General features: G+C 43.2%; 2 protein-coding genes and 4 non-coding genes across 7 annotated transcripts; 1 reads left to right on the top strand and 5 right to left on the bottom strand.

Annotated features, from left to right (window-relative positions):
* Positions 1–1,545: 1,545 nt before the first annotated feature.
* RPL4 (ribosomal protein L4) lies at positions 1,546–7,195 on the bottom strand. The gene is made up of 10 exons (XM_042474967.1): positions 7,043–7,195; positions 5,745–5,916; positions 5,070–5,176; positions 4,535–4,673; positions 4,197–4,321; positions 3,666–3,795; positions 3,158–3,314; positions 2,312–2,395; positions 1,823–1,943; positions 1,546–1,735 (listed from the first exon to the last, which is right to left on the bottom strand). The coding sequence occupies exons 1-10, from the start codon at positions 7,178–7,180 to the stop codon at positions 1,631–1,633; spliced, it is 1,278 nt and encodes a 425-aa protein (XP_042330901.1). The 5' UTR covers positions 7,181–7,195; the 3' UTR covers positions 1,546–1,630.
* Positions 3,547–3,617, bottom strand: LOC121935852. The gene has a single exon (XR_006104874.1). It is a non-coding gene; the product is annotated as a small nucleolar RNA SNORD18 (small nucleolar RNA).
* Positions 4,737–4,836, bottom strand: LOC121935857. Its single transcript, XR_006104879.1, has one exon. It is a non-coding gene; the product is annotated as a small nucleolar RNA SNORD16 (small nucleolar RNA).
* Positions 5,263–5,334, bottom strand: LOC121935853. The gene has a single exon (XR_006104875.1). It is a non-coding gene; the product is annotated as a small nucleolar RNA SNORD18 (small nucleolar RNA).
* LOC121935858 lies at positions 6,006–6,106 on the bottom strand. Its single transcript, XR_006104880.1, has one exon. It is a non-coding gene; the product is annotated as a small nucleolar RNA SNORD16 (small nucleolar RNA).
* Positions 7,196–7,374: 179 nt separating the features above from the next.
* Positions 7,375–17,020, top strand: ZWILCH (zwilch kinetochore protein). 2 transcript variants are annotated; one of them, XM_042474960.1, is made up of 18 exons: positions 7,375–7,526; positions 8,212–8,263; positions 8,781–8,876; positions 8,951–9,066; positions 9,532–9,728; positions 9,944–10,023; positions 10,406–10,576; positions 11,144–11,215; positions 11,469–11,562; positions 11,774–11,826; positions 12,267–12,372; positions 12,535–12,614; positions 13,069–13,225; positions 13,751–13,779; positions 13,994–14,130; positions 14,761–14,856; positions 15,771–15,889; positions 16,493–17,020. In XM_042474960.1, the coding sequence occupies exons 1-18, from the start codon at positions 7,471–7,473 to the stop codon at positions 16,576–16,578; spliced, it is 1,797 nt and encodes a 598-aa protein (XP_042330894.1). In that variant the 5' UTR covers positions 7,375–7,470; the 3' UTR covers positions 16,579–17,020. The 2 variants fall into 2 exon arrangements, with proteins under 2 accessions (XP_042330894.1, XP_042330895.1); XM_042474961.1 differs by having other exon boundaries at positions 7,422–7,526; positions 8,964–9,066.
* The last annotated feature ends 406 nt before the right edge of the window (positions 17,021–17,426 follow it).

The raw sequence follows: 17,426 nt of genomic DNA on the forward strand, positions 1-17,426 counted from the left end.
CGGCGCAGCAGGGCCAGGCGAAGCCAGAGGCGCCTTCTTCCTCAAGGGCGGAAGCGGGGAAAAACCCCTCTCTCCTCCGCCGGAAGAGGCGGGGCAACACGCGAAGACGCCGCCTCCTTCTATTGGACGCTCCTTGAGGGGGCGGGACCATTCCGTGGGAGGGTAAGGCAAAGCTTAATCCCCTCAAGAACGGACTGCGCCATTTTAAAGCAGAGGGGGCGTTGCTTTGAAACATGGCCCGGTTTTGGGGTTGAAGGGGAGAAAAGCGGCAAGGGCTGGAACTGGGAGGAAAGGCTCTCTGCCTGGACGGATGTTTAAAATGGCCCCGGCCTAAATTGGGGCAAAGACTATACAAACCCCCCCCCCAAGAAACACAATGGTACGGTCCACCCGGCATTTTAATGCCAAGAAGCCATTGGCGACAGGAGCAGCTCCCCTAGATTTCAGCAAGGCAGCATCTGAGGAAGGGACTCAAGTCTAGCAAAGCTCCTGCTGCCAACTTCTTTCTTCCAGTGAGGACCCCATTTGGACATTACACTACTTTACATAAATGCATCCGAGGGCCCTGAGTGGCGCCTCCTGGGAGTGACCACTGCCTTGGAGTGACCAGTGGGGTTCTGTCCTGGGCCCCGTTTTGCTTTTCAACATCTTTATCTGTTTTACACAGTGCTTTGCAAAGCAAAACAATTGGGGGGAAACCAGATAAAACTTTACATCAATGCATAAATGCACTTTAATCTACAAAAGCTCATGCTGCCAACTTTTCTTTTAGTGAGTCTCAAATGGGCTACAAGAGCTCTCTTCATTCCGATTCTACAGACATTTCACATGGCTAGATCTTTGAAGAATAATAATAATAATAGTAACCAAATGCACCTGAGGAGAGAGACTTAAGTCTAGGAAAGCTCCTGCCGCCAACTTTTCTTCCAGTGAGGACCCCATTTGGACATTACATTATGCAACAGTTGGGGCTGCTGGAGGTTGCAATCCAAAGATACTTGGATAGCTTCCCTTGCTCACAGCTAGGTTTTACAACAGAAAACCTACATTGCTCCTTGGCATTTACTCCTTCCGCTGCTGTTTCTGTCGCAAGACGGACTTGCCTTTGCTTTGTTTTTCTAACCTAACTGTGAAAAGAAAGGCAACAGCCAAAAACATTTACAGTGGTACCCCTGGATACGAATGCGCCGCCTTACGAAATTTCCGGGTTACGAAAAAAATCAATAGGAAAAAACTGTTCCGGGTTACGAAGGTTTTTTCAGGTTACGAAAAAAATTTTGGTGCTTTTCAGCGCTATTTCGCACGAAATCACGGCTTTTCCCCATTAGCGCCTATGGCTTTTTCGGCTTACGAAGCATTTCGGGTTACGAACGCGGCGGCGGAACGAATTATTTTCGTAACCCGGGGTACCACTGTACCTTTTATGTAACCAAGCAATGTACATAACTTTGTGTCTACAAATACTTGTAAGAATGTTGTAAGTTTTTAAAGATACAATCTTGCAGTGATGGAGGAGGGGAAAAGAAAGAAGGGAGAAGAGACTGCTCTGGGTAATTGTTTTTTATTCACTGTCTTCCACAGTACAGCCCTTTTCAGCCCTGAAGCAGCCAAGAGCCAGACCTGGCTGGGTCTATGCTGCACTTTCAGTCTTCTTCTTCTTCTTCGCAGCAGCGGCAGCAGCCTGAGCCTGGGCCTTTTCTTTCCCTTTGGCTATCTTCTCTTCCTTGAGTTTGTGCTGCAGAAATGAACGCAGAAGACTGTTAGTCCTTCCTGCTAAAAGTTAAGCCTTACCTAACTTTAGCCACCTTTGGGCCTCACTCACATTTTTAGCATGGCGCAGAATGGTGTTGCGTCGCATGGTCTTGGCGTATGGGTTCAGTTTAATCATAATTCTCAAATTCTTCAGTGGGTTTTTCTTAAGAACTCTGCGGTGAATCTTTTTCCTGAAGATTAAATGAATATATAAAATGATTATGAAAGCAACTGGGACAGCTTTACTAACTTCTTCTAGACACAGCAATCAGACAAGTATTACCAGACAAATGTCTCTCCATCAATCTGAGTCATTTATGGAAGCGGCATTTCAAACTTAAAACCACAAGTCCCATTCCTAAAACACTTCAGTGTCTCACTGTGCAGTATTGCAATTCCATTTACAGCAAAGGTGGTAACCATGGGGCCCTTCAGATGCTGTTAAATATCAAATCCCAGCATTCATCGCCTTCATTTGTGCTAGCTAGGACTGCTGGGAGTTGCAGTCCACCAAGACTCACGCCCAAATGAAATGGAGGCTTTCAGGGCAGATACTCACTTTGGTGCACGTAGGGCCTTCTGGATTTCTTGACTTTTCAGGATTCTTCCAAGATCGGTGTTGGTCATCTTGTGCATTGGCAAGCTGCATTGGAACAGATTCGTGTATTACTCACAATTGAACAATCCTTGACTAAATAAGTTATTTCTGTACTTGTGGTGTATGTGCCTTCAAGTCACCCGCTGGCTAAGACGGAAACCCCGTGAATGTCAAAGGTTTTCTTAGGCAAAGAATGCTCAGAGGTGGTTCCTTCCTCTGAAATCTAGTCTGACAGCAACTGGTATTTGTTGGCAGTCTCCCATCCAAGTCCTAACCAGGGCTGACCCTGCTTAACTTCCAAAAACCAGACAGGATCTAGTGTTCTTAGGGTATTGAGGCCCTGCATTAGACCTCCCATCAAGCCAGATGTCCTGGGCAATAATGTTATCAGTCCCACCCGGCATGGCCATAAGAATAAGAATGTAAAGAAGTGAAATAACCAGTAGCTGTGCTGAGTTGGACCAAAGGCCGTTCTTGCTCAGCAACCAGCTCCCAGTGGCAGACTACATGTTTAAGGAAAGCTCAGCAGTAAGGCAACAGCACCTGGACATTCCAGGTAGCTCTCAAACCCATCTATTGGAGCTAATCTTCCCACTGTCCATGTACAGATACCATTCTGGAATTTCTACCACCAACTTCCCTCCTTCTTGACAAGTGGAGTAGCTTTGGCATAACTGGAAGTGTTCATCTTTGGCATTCAAATAACTCTTGAGAGACTGACTGGAATTTTCAAGTTCCCCAACTGGGAAAGCAACATCTCTATTCCTATTAGGCTAAAGCCAAAGACAAAATCTGAAGCATGCTCACTTGTAGTTACTCTTCAGGGTGGCCGCCTTGCGCCAGGTGCCATACAATTCATCCAATTTGCGGAAAGCGCTTTCAGTCCAAATGCAGAAACGTCCAACATGGCCACCAGGAGCAAGCCTCAAGATGTTCAACTTGTTGACATTGAGAAGAGTAATTCCTATTAAATAAAACCACAGAGCTTTGTACCCTTCATGTTATGGAGTGGCTAAAACTCCCAACTATGAAGAAACATTGTATTTTTGGTGCCAATATGCTAAAGGAAGCTCCTTCTAAAATTGGGGTTGGAAATCTTTCAATTCTCCAAGGAATGTTGAGTTGCAGCTTAACAAAATCTGATGGCCTGCATTATTCCCATCCCTGTTCCAAGGGACTTTCCACTATCTGTGTATCGAGTCAGAACTTCCACCAAATCATGTGTTTCAGAAACACGGACCAATGAAGTGGAATATCATCATTTTGAGCACTTCTGCCCACGATTCTCAAAATCTGCATGGAAGTCAAGACCTACCTGGGATATTCCTGAAAGCTTTTATGATGCCGTTGTCCTCGTTGTAGATAATGCAAGGTCCCTTGCGCTGGATGCGACGGCGGTTCCGCATTTTACCCTTGCCTGCGCGCATACGCTGAGAGGCATAGACCTGGACAACAAAAACAACACAGTTAAAATCCAAAAATGCACCACCCACTCTATAGATAAACAGATGTTCTTCTCCAACTCAGAACTTCACCATCACCATCAATTATCTGAAACACGGACCAGTGAAAAATTCATCACTTTGCAGAGACAACAGTAACTAAAAATTACATGCGTACAAACCTATAATCATGTAACTTTCATGGATTAGTTATTGTGATACAGAAATATTTAAGCGAAACACGGTAGTAGCCTTTGTTTGAAAATCCAGTCAGTAGAGTCTAATAATTTGTTATGTATTTTCAGACTGATGCAATGATTTGTCAATCCAAACACAAAGTATTGTGAGATCAAATATTGTAATAAATACTAAAAACCTCATTTTGGAATTAATGATTAGTTTACCTTTTTGATATCATTCCAGGCTTTCAGCTTCTTAAGCAGCAGAACAGCTTCCTTTGTCTTCTTGTAGCCCTCAACTTTGTCTTCAACTACCAGAGGAAGTTCTGGGATCTCCTCAATGCGATGGCCTGGTAGACAAAATGGTTTCGGGGTCAAGTGCATGTTGATTATGAGGGCAAGAAGAAACTGCTCTATAGGACTAGTAATCTCAAATCTTACCAACATTATCACTGTTTAGAGAAAGTACAATTTCTCTGTGCATACTTTAAATTGTCTGTTAGCAACATGTTCATCTTCTTCCCCAGAATCCTGGGCTACACACACACAAACAAAGTACTTGCCTTTAGACATAACCAACGCCGGAAGGGCCGAAGCAGCCAGAGCAGAGCAGATCGCATAGCGCTTCTGGGTTATGTTCACCCGACGGTGCCAGCGTCGCCAAGTCTTGGTCGGGGCAAACATGCGCCCTCCACGACACATCTATTTATTCAGCATAAAGGATGCAACCAGAACATTTATTGAAGAAGCCCCTCCTTTCAGCCTTGCTCAGAGGTAGCTGGTCACCAACCATCTGCACCAGCCTGATGACAGCAGGCAACTGTCGCTGGGTACAGAGTCAGACGCAAATTACGACATCATGGCAAGTGTGATCCCTTCACTCTTTTCTAATTACTCCCCAAAATGGCATGGATTACACATGGCATCCCATTCTTGGTTGTAAAATCTAGGTTTTCTATTCATGTAAGTGCAGCAACATACTAGTACTGGATTCCACACTGGGAGAAAGGTGGAGTATATATTAAATAAATGAAGCTTTAAAAGGTTAAATGGTAGTAAGTGAGAACTGTCAGAAACAGCAGCTAGAGTCAAGGATACATTGCCAAAAGCACCCTGGCCAGATCGGTGAGTTCCACCTCCACGAACCCTTGGGATACGAGCAACCGCTCTTCCAGTGCCCCAGGATTCAGCACTGGTCTGATGCCCTGTGGAGAAACAACAGCACAGCATTAATTCATGTACTACTAGTAGTCACATGTTCTAGGTCCTTTTCCTGAAGCTGCAAACAGCCTACATCAGAACTTCCACTGAGATCACAGAATTCAGAAACACGGACCAATGAAGTGGAATCTCATCATTTTCTATGTGGCTGACGAAAAAAAGCTCCATTCTTGCAGCACATTGAGTAGGACTATAGTGTTCATGTTGCCTGTTTACAGCAGTAACACAAACAGGGCTGAAGGCACAATCACATACTGCATATTTCATATTCAGCTCAACTCATATAACTAAGGTCCAAAACACACTGCAGAAATAATCCAGTTTAACTGCCTTGGCTCAGCGCTAAGGAATTCTGGGAACTCTAGTTTTGTGAGCCATTTAGCCTTCTCTGTCTGAGTGCTGTGCCTCAATAAACTAAAACTCCCAGGATCCCGTAGCACTGAGCCAGGGCAGTTAAACCAGGTTATTTCTGGAATGTGTCTAAGAGTTAAAGCCTTCTTGACATTGAAACCACCAGCAAGACTTTCTTGCTATACAACTGTTAGCATTTACCTGCAAGTTCGCTGACCGCATAGGGCTGCCTGCTGTTCTTCCGCAAATTGGTGTGAACGAAGTTCACAATATCTGGCCGGATGGGAGCCTTGAAGACGGCAGGCATGGTGACATTCTTGCCTGAGACTTCTCCCTTTTCGGAGTACACCGAGACTAGAGGACGAGTGCAAGCCTGCGTTGCGGGAAGAGGAGAAAGAGAGGACACTGCTGTTAAGATACAGAGCACTCAAAAGTAATGCTGTTCAATAAAAGCACAAGTATTGCTCAGCTTGAGAGAGTCTTCAGCTCAACGGTAACAGCAAGCGGACAGCAGGCAACTGTCCCTGAAGACCGCATCAGACGCAAATTACAACATCATAGCAATATGTAGAGTCACATATAACACTGTGGGTAACCATACTCCTAAATATGAATGCAATATGTTCAAATAATGGATGATCCTATTCTTTGCCTAAGGGTAAAACTACCTAATAGGTAACATACTATTATCACCATCATGTTGAAATTACATCTGAGCCACTAACTGAAAACTTAAAAGACCTGCAAAGAAGCCATTGGAAAAGAGTGGGCAACTATCATGGGATCCTCTCTTGATTTATGGCGACCCCATTAACTCCTCATAGGTTTTTCTTAGGCAAGGGATCCTTGGAAATACAGACTCCTTGGAGGCCTCCCATACAAATATTAACCAAGCCTTACCCTGCTAAGCTTTTGAGATCAGACAAGATCTAGCGCCTTTAATTTCTTATTAAGGGCCTTTTGACCGTCCTTTCCTCCGAAACAGAGCTTAGAAGCCCCTGGCATTTGGTTGGCGGTCTCCCACCCAAGCCCTAGCCAGGGCTGGCCCTGCTTAGCTTCCAAGATCAGCGTTAGGCAAGGGACCCTCAGGCGTGGCTTTTGACAGCCTCTTCCTCTGGAATAGCGCCTAGCAGCACCTGGCATTCTGTTGCGGTCTCCCACCCAAATCCTAGCCAGGGCCGGCCCTGCTTAGCTTCCAAGGTCTGAGAGGGGTTTAGGCCGGACTCAGGAGGCCTCTCTGCCTTGGGCCCCACGTGACTCTCAAAGGCGGGTGTAAATGAGAAAGGGGCCTAATAAACGAAGGAAGCGGCCGCCTCGGGGCTCTTCCTCGGCTTCTCTGGGTCCAAAAGGGGCCAGGCCCCGTCGGCCTCCACGCGGCGGCTCCAAAATGGCGTCCTTCCGCCGGGCCTCGGGCTCCGTTTGCCTCCCTCGCGGGCGAAGAAGGCCCCATTTCCCTTCCTTTCCCCTTCTTTTCCCCATCCCCGGCCTTTCCTCCTCACCATCTCGGCCTCGTGCCGCAGCCTCCTCACTCCTCCGCGGCCCTCGTCGGAAAAGGAAGTTCTCACCACCGCCGCTGAGTTTTCCTGTCTCCTTGCGCCGCCTTCCTCCTCCGCCACGTAGCCCCGCCCACTTTCCATTTCTTTTTTCTCAGCCGCCGCCGCTTTTTCGGGCCCTGGGTTAAAAAGCCGCCTCTTCTCTATCGGCTTCTGAGGAGCATCCTGTCGTCGGTTGTATTTTTAGCAACAACTCGCCTCAGAATTGATAGGGATTATTTTTCGATGGGAGGAGGGAGGAATAGAGGAGGCCGCTTCGCGTCGGCGGAGGGGTTGAGGGAAGGAGCCAATCAGACGCGGAGGGAACGAAGGAAGGAGCCAATCAGGAGCGGAGGGAGGAAAAGTAGTCCTGGCGGGCGGTTTGGAAAAACAAAATGGCGGCCAGGCCGCTTCAGGAGGTGGTTCTTCGCTTCTGCGGCTTCCTTCAGCAGTGAGTGCGAAATACAACGTCCTTGTCCATTAATACCTTCAGATAGTCGTTTTTCCCACGGGTTCTTCTCAGTAATAACGTTTTTGAAAAGGAATTGTTGCGAAGTGTAGTTTTATTTTCCTCTGATTAATTCATATCGCGCCTCAGGCTGCGTCTGCACTGCAAAAGGAACACGGTTTGATGTTTAACCGCCCTGGCTCCATGCGCCAGGAATCTGTATTGGTTGTTTTTAGGAGACACTAGAACGTTCTCTTTCAGAGGGCTCTGGTGCCACAGGAAACTACAAGTCCCAGGATCCCATAGCATCCAAAGCCAGGGACAGACATAGTCTTTGTCTGGCTCAAAGGCTATGGAATTCTGGGAGTTGGAGTTTGTTGTGGGCCCACCCACAACAAACTCCAACTCCCAGAATTCCATAGCCTTTGAGCCAGACAAAGACTAATTGCTCCAATATGATGCAGCCTCAGTGTCAAACTGGATCATTTCTTCCAGTGCGGACGCAGCCTAAGAGCGCTGACCTTAAAGCATGGGAATGAAAATCAAAGTGAGGGCTGGCATGGTAAGTAAACATAGGTTTGTGTATTGACAACACTGTGCCAGGTTTTTAAAAGCTCCCATTCAGGCAGCCTAAGAGTTATTTTTGTTGACATTCGATCAGTAAACAGACTCATTTCTTATGTTCCAGGGTACATGACGAAGGAAAGAAGAATGCCAATGAAGGACGATGTGTCTTTGAGGTGCGCAGGCATGAATTTGCTTCCGAATAAACCATCGCTCTTTGCAGTGATACCGAAGTTGAAATGGTGTCTGTTATATAAAATGGCAAAATCAAAGTTTTGGAACTTCTAAAATTACATTCGAACTGCGGATGCTTGAATCTGTAGATACAAAGGGCTGACTGTACTGAAATCCTCTTTGGCCCAGTTTTCAAGCTGTGCATATGTTATGAGTAAGACGCCTGTGTACTTCAATGGGAGAACACTTTTATTGCAGGTGTGAAATTCAGCTTGTTGTTAAAGGGACCTATGAGAACAAAGAGGCAGAAAAGCTGTGCCTGGGATTTTGGGAGGTGGTGCCAGGAAGTGGAAATGATGTTGAAGAGGAGAAGATGAGAGCTTTTCTTGAAATGCTCTTAAAATAATTGAAGCGCATAAACCAATTAGAGGACATCATCTTGTCCTCCGCTAGAAATATCATTTTAAATGTTATTTTTTTAAAGTGCACTATGAAAACTTGCCTTTTTCCCCTGCTTAGGTGGAAGTGCAAGGCTATTTGAATGGTGAGGGATGTGCAAATCCCTTGGAGAATTTCTGGAACAAAAGCGGCGAAGTGATTATTCTGGAGAAAGTGGTAAGTAGTGTGAAATTCTGCACTTACTCCTCTGGTGCATGGAGTCGTTATAAGAACGCTGTTTATTCTTATAGAAACCATGTGAAGAAAACAATGCGCTAGAAGGTCAGCAAGTAGATGACGCCTCCGTTTCTTTGGCTTCTCCAAAAGAGAATCCTTCGGCATTTGCTTTACCGGTTTCAAGAGCAAGGTGTGTTTAATCTTAATGCTAACATTTTTCCCCCATAAAATAATGCACACTCTTCTCATCAAACAGAAACTTGTGATAATTGTCTGTTAAAAAAATGAATGGCTAAAATTTTGCAGCCCGTTCCAAAACTGGCAACCAGACCCCTGATTTGGCATAATGGGGAATTGTGCTTGATTTAATGCCATCTGTCTTATGCAGAAGGATAAAACCTATGAGGAAGACAGCTTGTGCATAACAGATCTTGTTAAATCAAGGTATGATTATCTAGCTGGACAATTGAGTTCTGAGGTAGAGCATTATGTCTTGCAATTTGAAATGCATCGTTAGGATGCCACAAAGCAAGGAGAAACGGGTAACTAACAAAAAACCAAATCTGTTTGATATAGAAAGAATTCAACTCATAGCACCTTACATTAAACTGCGACAGTTATTTATCAAGATCTATGTCTTTGTGTTTGTTTCTAGGCAGCTGATTTCATTCTACACAATGTCTCAAAACCCAAATATGAGCCACTTAGAAAGAAATGAATCAGCCCCGCTTCCTCCGCTGTGGGTGCGATGTGATGGCTCTGATCCTAAACAAACTATTTGGATGGGAGCCGAGCCTCTCAGAGCCGGAAGCAACCCAGAAGGCATCCTTCTCCATTCAGTCACGTGTGTCGGTAAGCGTTCCTCCTGGTTGGGGCATTTAATTCTCACAAAGTTGCTTGCCAAATTTGCTTGACGTGAAGAAGTACGGAAAGGCTTTTAACACTTTAAAAATATGAACGTCAGAGCATTAGGTTGGCATGACAGGGATCTCCAAAACAAGCAAAGCCTGGATGTTATTCTAAAATGTCTTTGCAACTTGATAACAGTTGCTAAATTTTCCTCCCAGGTCCTGTGCCAAAGAAAAAAATTTCTGCAGACCTGGAAAAACTGAAAGAGAATCATCGAATGAGACATCATTCTTCTGATGTAGGTTTCTCTAGTTTCTTTATTCACTTCTGTGTACATCTTTGTTCACATCTGGCACTGCTTTCATTTTAAAGTGTAAACAACAAAATCCTTAACTATCTAGGCTCTTAAAAGATTACATTAAAAAGTTGATGCTGATGCCTCAGAACTGGAAGTGGTATGATGAACGTTCACATTTCAGTTCCTGAAGATATTTACTCATAAGTAAGACCCTCTGATTTCAGTGGGGATTCGTCATTTCGTATCAGCATGTTCAGAATTGCATTCTTAATGAGAATTCTTAAGACAGCTGCTTGTAATTGGATTTTGATTATCTCACACACCCCGAACTATTGATCCTACATAGTAATAGGAGGCTGTATGTTTACTGTATCAATTCTAGCTGACCATAAGGGGCTTTGCCCGTTATGAGTTCCTTGAAACCACTTCACTGGAGTCCCTCTCCTTAGAGGACACGCTCACTCCCCTGGAGAGAAATATATATGCGGATTTCACTTGGAACAACGTCACAAAGATTCTACAGACGCCTCCCCTCACTTCAGTTGCTATACTGGTATGGGAAACATTTGCCTTTGTTTTATTATGGTTGTATAGTGGTGGGCAAAGTGAAGCCCATGAGCCATATGTGCTCCCTCAAGAGTCATTTTGGGGGCCCAGTGGTTGGGGAAAAAGGTGTTGGTGGTACTTCCACCATGTTGATAAGGCCCCTATGGGCCCAGGGCTTAAACAGTTTTTAAAAACTGCCCCAAAAGATTGTCTAGGATGTCTGAGGGGCATTTCCACCACTTTTTGGCCCAGCCTGGGCCTATTTAAGTAAGAGGCCTTTTTGGAAATGGGAAATTACTTCCTCTCACTTCCGGCTGTTAAAAAATGGCTCCAAAAGCATGGTATAAATGCTCCTTTTGTCCCCTGAGGGAGACAAAATTTGATTATTTTATTTTATTTTAATTGTTTAGAAGTAGACCTGGGGTGGGGATGCAGCTCTTCAAGATTTCCTGGAGGACCCCTTAGCCTTGTGAATACTGGGATATAATCATAATGCGTAAAGTGACTTAATAGTCTTAATGAGGTCCAGCAAAGGGCCTTTCCACATCAGTAATTCTGTTTTCTGAATTTCTAGAAAGTGCAAATGGCGTCTGGGAGCACCTTGAGTTCTGTGTATGAGCTGAACAGGGAGCTGCAGTTTCTCCTTGTAAGTATACTTGTGACATTTCCAGTTCAGAAGGCTGACTACACAGCTTGATTTTAATAAACTGTCCCTCTTCATGTTTAAAACTTTCAGAAGGGAAACTGAAAATATAATCCTAGACATTCTTACCACTGGGCCTTTGATTTTCATGGGATTCACATCTGAGTAGCTAAAGTGTAACATGCTGGTGAAAATTATTAGAGGGGGAATATGACCCATGCCTAGTTCTGTTTGCTTTCTTTTTGTGGATTGCCAGAGTTTAGCTGAGAGCTTGAAGACTGGCACAACTGACTGGCCGAAGCGTTTGGGACAGAAACCTGCTATTGAACTTGTACAAAAACTCTTGAAAGGTAAAGCTGTAGTATTCTAGAAATACTTGCCATGCAAAGCTTGACATAACTATAGGGGAAATAGTTATTCACAGTCCTGGTGTTTCACTTCAGTAAATGTCATTTCCAGGCACAGCGTTATTAGTTTCAGCTGAATTATTTCCTTTAACTTCATGATATTGTTCTCTTTTTGTGATATAACTCTACTGTTTTATATTCTCTCCTCCTTTAGATTTAAAGGATGAAGTAGATGGGTTGAAGATACCAAACAAAAATGAATCTGAGGTATTAAGTAAGATTCTGTATTTGGGGGGGAACTTGCAGAGGTACCTGCCTTTCCTCAGGTTGATAGCATGCTTCATCTTGGATCCAAAGCAGGAAGCTCATCATGGCTCATTTCCCAAAAGCTTTAATGTGTTACCCACTAACTACAAAGAGTAAATCAATTTCTATGAATTTACCCCCTAGAACTGGATTAAAGTTAGAAGTCACTCCTTCAGTAGTAATAAAGTTTGCCAAATTTCTGTTATGTGCATTCAAATCATTTTTTACTTATGGCAACCCTATCATGGGGTGTTCTTCGTAAGCTTTCTTTAGAAGGGATAGATGTGGTTGGCATAGGGTTTGGGGGTTTTGTAGAGTAGGATATAAAGAGTTGTAATAATTTAAGAAATGTTACTTTATTTTTCAGTGGTTGTGTTGAGATTTCTTCTTCTCTTTCTCAGAGTCCTCAAGACAATACCACTGCAGCCTATGGTTCCATGAAAGCTCTTTTTAGTCGGAGAGGAGACCTGGATTTTGTGGAGCAGCTGTGGTCTAAGATATGGGCAAGTATGTCCAATTCTAGGCTATAACTCCAGTTGTTGCCGTTCAGATTTTCAGCCCATAAGAGAGATGGCTGAAGGTTTATATGCTGTCCTTTCATAACTGACTTGTTGATCCATTTGATCTGCTTTTTTCAGTTCTCTCTTTTCTTTCTTCTTTTCTTCCAAGATATTGTTTCATATGAAGAACTGGTGACGTGTTTCACATTAGTAATGAAATCCCTTCAATGTGGTGAACTGCAGGCACCGGTATGTATGACCAATGGGGCTGGAATCGGGGCAAAGCAATCCTACACACCATTTTGCAAAACTGATCAGGAATTTGCAGGTGCATATTTATATCCTGTCCTCCTTGCCTTCAGAATTTGAGCCAAGGCTTCATAGAAGTTTAATTTTGTCCTCACAGCCCCCAGCCTCCCCATATCTTAACCATTTAAACTCCCCCAAATTGTCCAAAAACAAAACTGGAAGTGATATGTCATCACTTGCTGGTGCAGAGTCCAATACAGCCCCCATCTTGGCTTGAGGGAATGATTTTCCATGTATATTTCAGTTGAATGATCACAGTAGGAAGTTTGTTTTGCATGCTGAATGTCTCGTTCATATAGCCTTCAAAAATAAGTTCACATTTGTTGCCATCATTGTTTTATATTTCAAGATATATCTGAGCAGGATACAAAGGATATATATTGTGTCCACACAGGTTCATCAAGGAAGTAACAGTTTGCTGAGCAAACTAATTAGACAGTCTTATCACGGAAATGTTGAAACGGTTTCTCTTAGTGGTGATACTCCAATACGAATGCTTCTGGAAATCGGTGTGGATAAGCTGAAGAGAGATTATGTCAGCTATTTTGTAGGTATGTAGGGTTTTGGCCCAATCATTGTAGTACTCTTGGGTTTGTTCCAGTATTCTGTCATTTTTCAAAGTAATCCCTTCTGATTAAAAAAACCCCATCACCAGACCTTGGGCACATCATCAAACAGACTTTGGAAGTTCTGGCAAATAATCAGATGTTGGATTTGTTCCTATGAATAGTGATTGGATCTATTAACTAGCAAATAATGACTATTTTTCTGAAGAAACCTCCTTAGATGAGGTTGCCAGATGGCTCTTCCCTCAAAGTTGTTGTTCATGCCCCAGCCCCATGGAACAGAAGTTAAGTTCTGCTGTGGCAAACTTGCAAGACACAAGAGGATCCTTTCTATAACAGTTTTCCAATCACACTTGGGCTTTATATTTATATTTTGCAGAGCAAAAATGTATCTACATCAAGTTTCTCCATCTGGTTTTTAATATATATATAATGCTGAATGTACAATTTTGTAACATTTCATACTTTTGCCATGTAAAACCATGTTAATTCAAACTATCTTTGTTTCAGGCAAAGAACTTGCAACACGTATTCACCTGGTAAGAGATTTTGACCCACCTCTGTGCCTGATTTATGAGCAGAAATGCAATGATACTGTTGAACTGAGTTTTCTCTCTTTTGGGGGGAAGAGAAGGAAGCTCTAAAACTCTTGTTTAGCTTTTCTTGTAGAATACATACTGTTATTTATACTCTGTGATTCACTTCAACCCTAATGGTTTTTGATCTTTGCATCTGTCTGTCTCACTTTCTCAGGAATACTTCTTGTCTACATCTGTAGAACTGCAGGAACAGGTTCATCATGTTCAGAAGCTCCATCATATGCTGGAAATAGTGCACAACTGTGTGGAACTTCTGAAGCTTGAGCAAGAGAACCTCATCTTTCTGACACAGTAATTGTTTGCCAGCATTCTCTCTCCAGTTGCAACAATAAGTGGATTCTCTTGCATTTTCAAATAATAGTGAAAGGACAGATGGGCATTTTAATTCTGATACTGAGGTTGGGAATTGCACTCCTAAAGTTGTTCCCATTCTAAAGGATCCACTTTTGGTTTTCCCCTTCATCCAAACCTGTATAGCTTCTACAGTTGTTTTGGCAACTGTAAAGGGGAGAGTGTGTTCAGTTTTTCTTAGCTTAATTCTAAATTCATGTCTTTAAAGAAGGATGCAGAAATATGTACGTACATTTCTTCAAGTTGCCTGTCGACTTATGAGGACCCCATGAATTTCACAAGGTTTTCTTAGGCAAGGGATCCTCAGAGGTGGTTTTTGCCAGTTCCTTCCTCTAAAATATCGCTTACAGCATCTGTAATCCATTGACAGCCTCGCATCCAAGTACTAACCAGGGCTAACCCTGTTTAGCTTCCAAAGTCAGATGGGATTTGGTGCCTTTAGGGTATTTAAGCTTTAACACAGCATACTCTTGCACAATGTATGTTCCCTAAGATCGTAGAGAAGGGTAGTAATATTTTAATATAATGAATGATAAGACACAAATATTTCTATGAAATATCTCCTCATAGGTCCTGTATAAACTACTACAAGGAAAAACCCCTGAATGAAAAACATGTATTTCAACTACCAGTTAAGACAGCTTTTGTGAAGGAGTTCTACCAAAAGTAAGCAAAACCTCAGTGCTTAAACCAGGTATCGGCAATCCTTTTGAGGCTGAGGGCCATATTCCCTTAGAGGTCAGGGATGGTGGGACAGGCAGTATGTCTCTATGTAATTCATCCATCATTCATTCTCTCTCTTGCTCATTCATATTCTCTCCCCACCCTACTCATGGTTTTTAAAATTTGGTTTAAAAGTCTGTTCATTATCTACAAATGAACTTTTCACCAAGATCTTGTTCAATGCTGATGGGGCACAATGTCAGGGAGAGAAGTGAGAAGTGAATGGAACAATTGGTGGCCAGTTGAGTCGGGAGCTGAAGCTGCCAACCAGCTGCCTTTGCATGGTTTGGGGAAAATCATTGTGTGAGGATTTTGCAATACTGTGCTGTGCCCAAAAAGGGACTTGTGGGGACATAACCCTTCTTTGGGCCAGCATAAGTCACTAAGAGCATTCTGGCCTCAATGTGTTAAAGTTTGTTGTTGCCTTTTGGAAAATGGGGTCATGAGAACAGAGACAGGATGCTGAGCCTTCGCCTGTGAGCCAGGAGCAAAGCAAGTTATCTCCCAGGAAGGTAAAAGAAGTCCACAAAATGCCAAGGGGCAATGCCTGAGGATCTATGAGTGAGTTGGGCCCATGATAGTTAGGGAGGAGACATTACAATTGAACTTTAAGAAGAGGTGCTATCTTCTTGGAGATCCTCCATAAAGTGTGTGTCTGAGTAAGAGGAAGCATGTATCATTTTGATACCTAAGCATCTAGTGTGATGCTTCCTTTAGAAGTAAAGTATGGGGGTGTTGTGGGAATTCACAAAGGAAGGGTTGATCTGCAGGTTGCTCACCTTGATTTTGTATCCTGCGCCTCCGGAGTATTAACTTTCAGCTGTTAGAGCAGTTTTTCATCTTCACCTTTTGGTCAGTGCTTACCCGCAAGTCTGGAGAGTGGAAATCAGCAGCGGACAAGGACTGAAAAAAGTGAGAACAATGTGGCAATTCAGCACCAGCCCTCCAGCTCAACAAATGAACTCAAGCAGCTTTGGTGAGTCTGAAATGTGGTGTGATACTATATTTTCTGTTACATCTTTTGTAGCCTTTCTGATAGTGCCATTTTTCTTTTTCTTTCCTTTTTCCTTCTTTCGTTTTGGTTCAGTAATGCAATTGGTAATGGGCTCTCACTAAAAGGGTAACTGCCAGCATAGGCATATCCATCCCAAGACACTTTCCTGGCTGAGGCAAAGGCTGAGGTTGTGCTCCCCTCATTGATGCTGCCTCCAACTGACATACAGTAACGTATTGGTCCGACAGCTGACTTCAACTCTGGGCTTGGAGGTGAATTTAGGGAATGTTAGAGCTGGTTGTATTGAACCCGTACAGTATAGCTCTGTCCTGTCTTCTGCTTCGGAGCATCTTTCTCCATGTGACAGTTGCCTAACTCCCTCTTTCTATGCATTCAGCATGTAGTTGAACTGGACAGACCTGAGACCTGTGTGAAGAATCAGTCCTTCTTGCCTTAATAAGAAAGAATCCTTACAAATAGGTCTGGTGCCTCTCTGGTATCCAGGCCATCTTTTAAGCTGCTTCTTGCAGCTTTTCTCATATTATCATTATCATTATTATTATTGTTGTTATTATTGTCTTTCAGGCCTCCTGGATGATACAGACGTTTGTGGCCATAAAGAGGAAATGTGTTTTATCACCATGACTGATAGTTGTCCGGTATATTTTTGATAACAGTAGACTATTTAGGCATTCTCAAAACTGTTATTGGTAAACGACATAATGATGAAATTAGCTGCATTATAGCTTAAGAAGAGTGAATGCAAAGGGTAAAAATGTATATATATATAACCGCTGGGTGTATTTCATATATGCACATAGATATGTATATAGTATTTATGTAATATTTACAGTATGTCTGGTGCCTTTACTAAACACGGGAAGGAGAGGGAACTCACAGTCAGTATTTTTAGGACTGTCTTTCTACGGAATCGACCCAGGAGATGGTTCTGTCCCTGCCAGATTGTCCAGAAGTTACATTGGTGCATCACAATGACTGTTAAATGTTTAAATTAACCCAGAAGCATGCCAACAGGGTTGGAAGACAAATATTGTTTGTATCTCTAAGAAAGGAGGCCTTTTTGAAAAAAATAAAAACAAAAAACGTCAACAATGTCCCTTCCATTGGCATTATTGTTAAAGTCCATGCTAAGAGTGTTCTGTTTCCCCACAACAGTTGCCCTCCCTCTTTTATCGCTCTCTGCCATTCCTCCATTAGTCTCAAACAATGTCATGCCTTGAGGATTTAAAAAGGGTTTTAAAAGGTTGCCACCAAATTTCACCCAACACCAGCTTTGGCTTTGGCCATAGCACCATCGCTTCAAGCACAGGGTGACCAGACATCCTCCTCCTCCACGATACGCCTTATATTTCAACCTGTCCAGGAGGAAGTATCCTCCATTTGGAGCATGACTAAGGAGCCTGAATTCATAGTTATGTTACTGTTTTTAACTTTTATTGTTGTAATAGCCTACATTTTTCTTGGATCTCCTATATTTTGAGGTGTCTTGTCCTCTGCG

The sequence above is a fragment of the Sceloporus undulatus genome, chromosome 6 (assembly GCF_019175285.1).
Source record: "Sceloporus undulatus isolate JIND9_A2432 ecotype Alabama chromosome 6, SceUnd_v1.1, whole genome shotgun sequence".
Lineage (NCBI taxonomy): Eukaryota > Metazoa > Chordata > Lepidosauria > Squamata > Phrynosomatidae > Sceloporus > Sceloporus undulatus.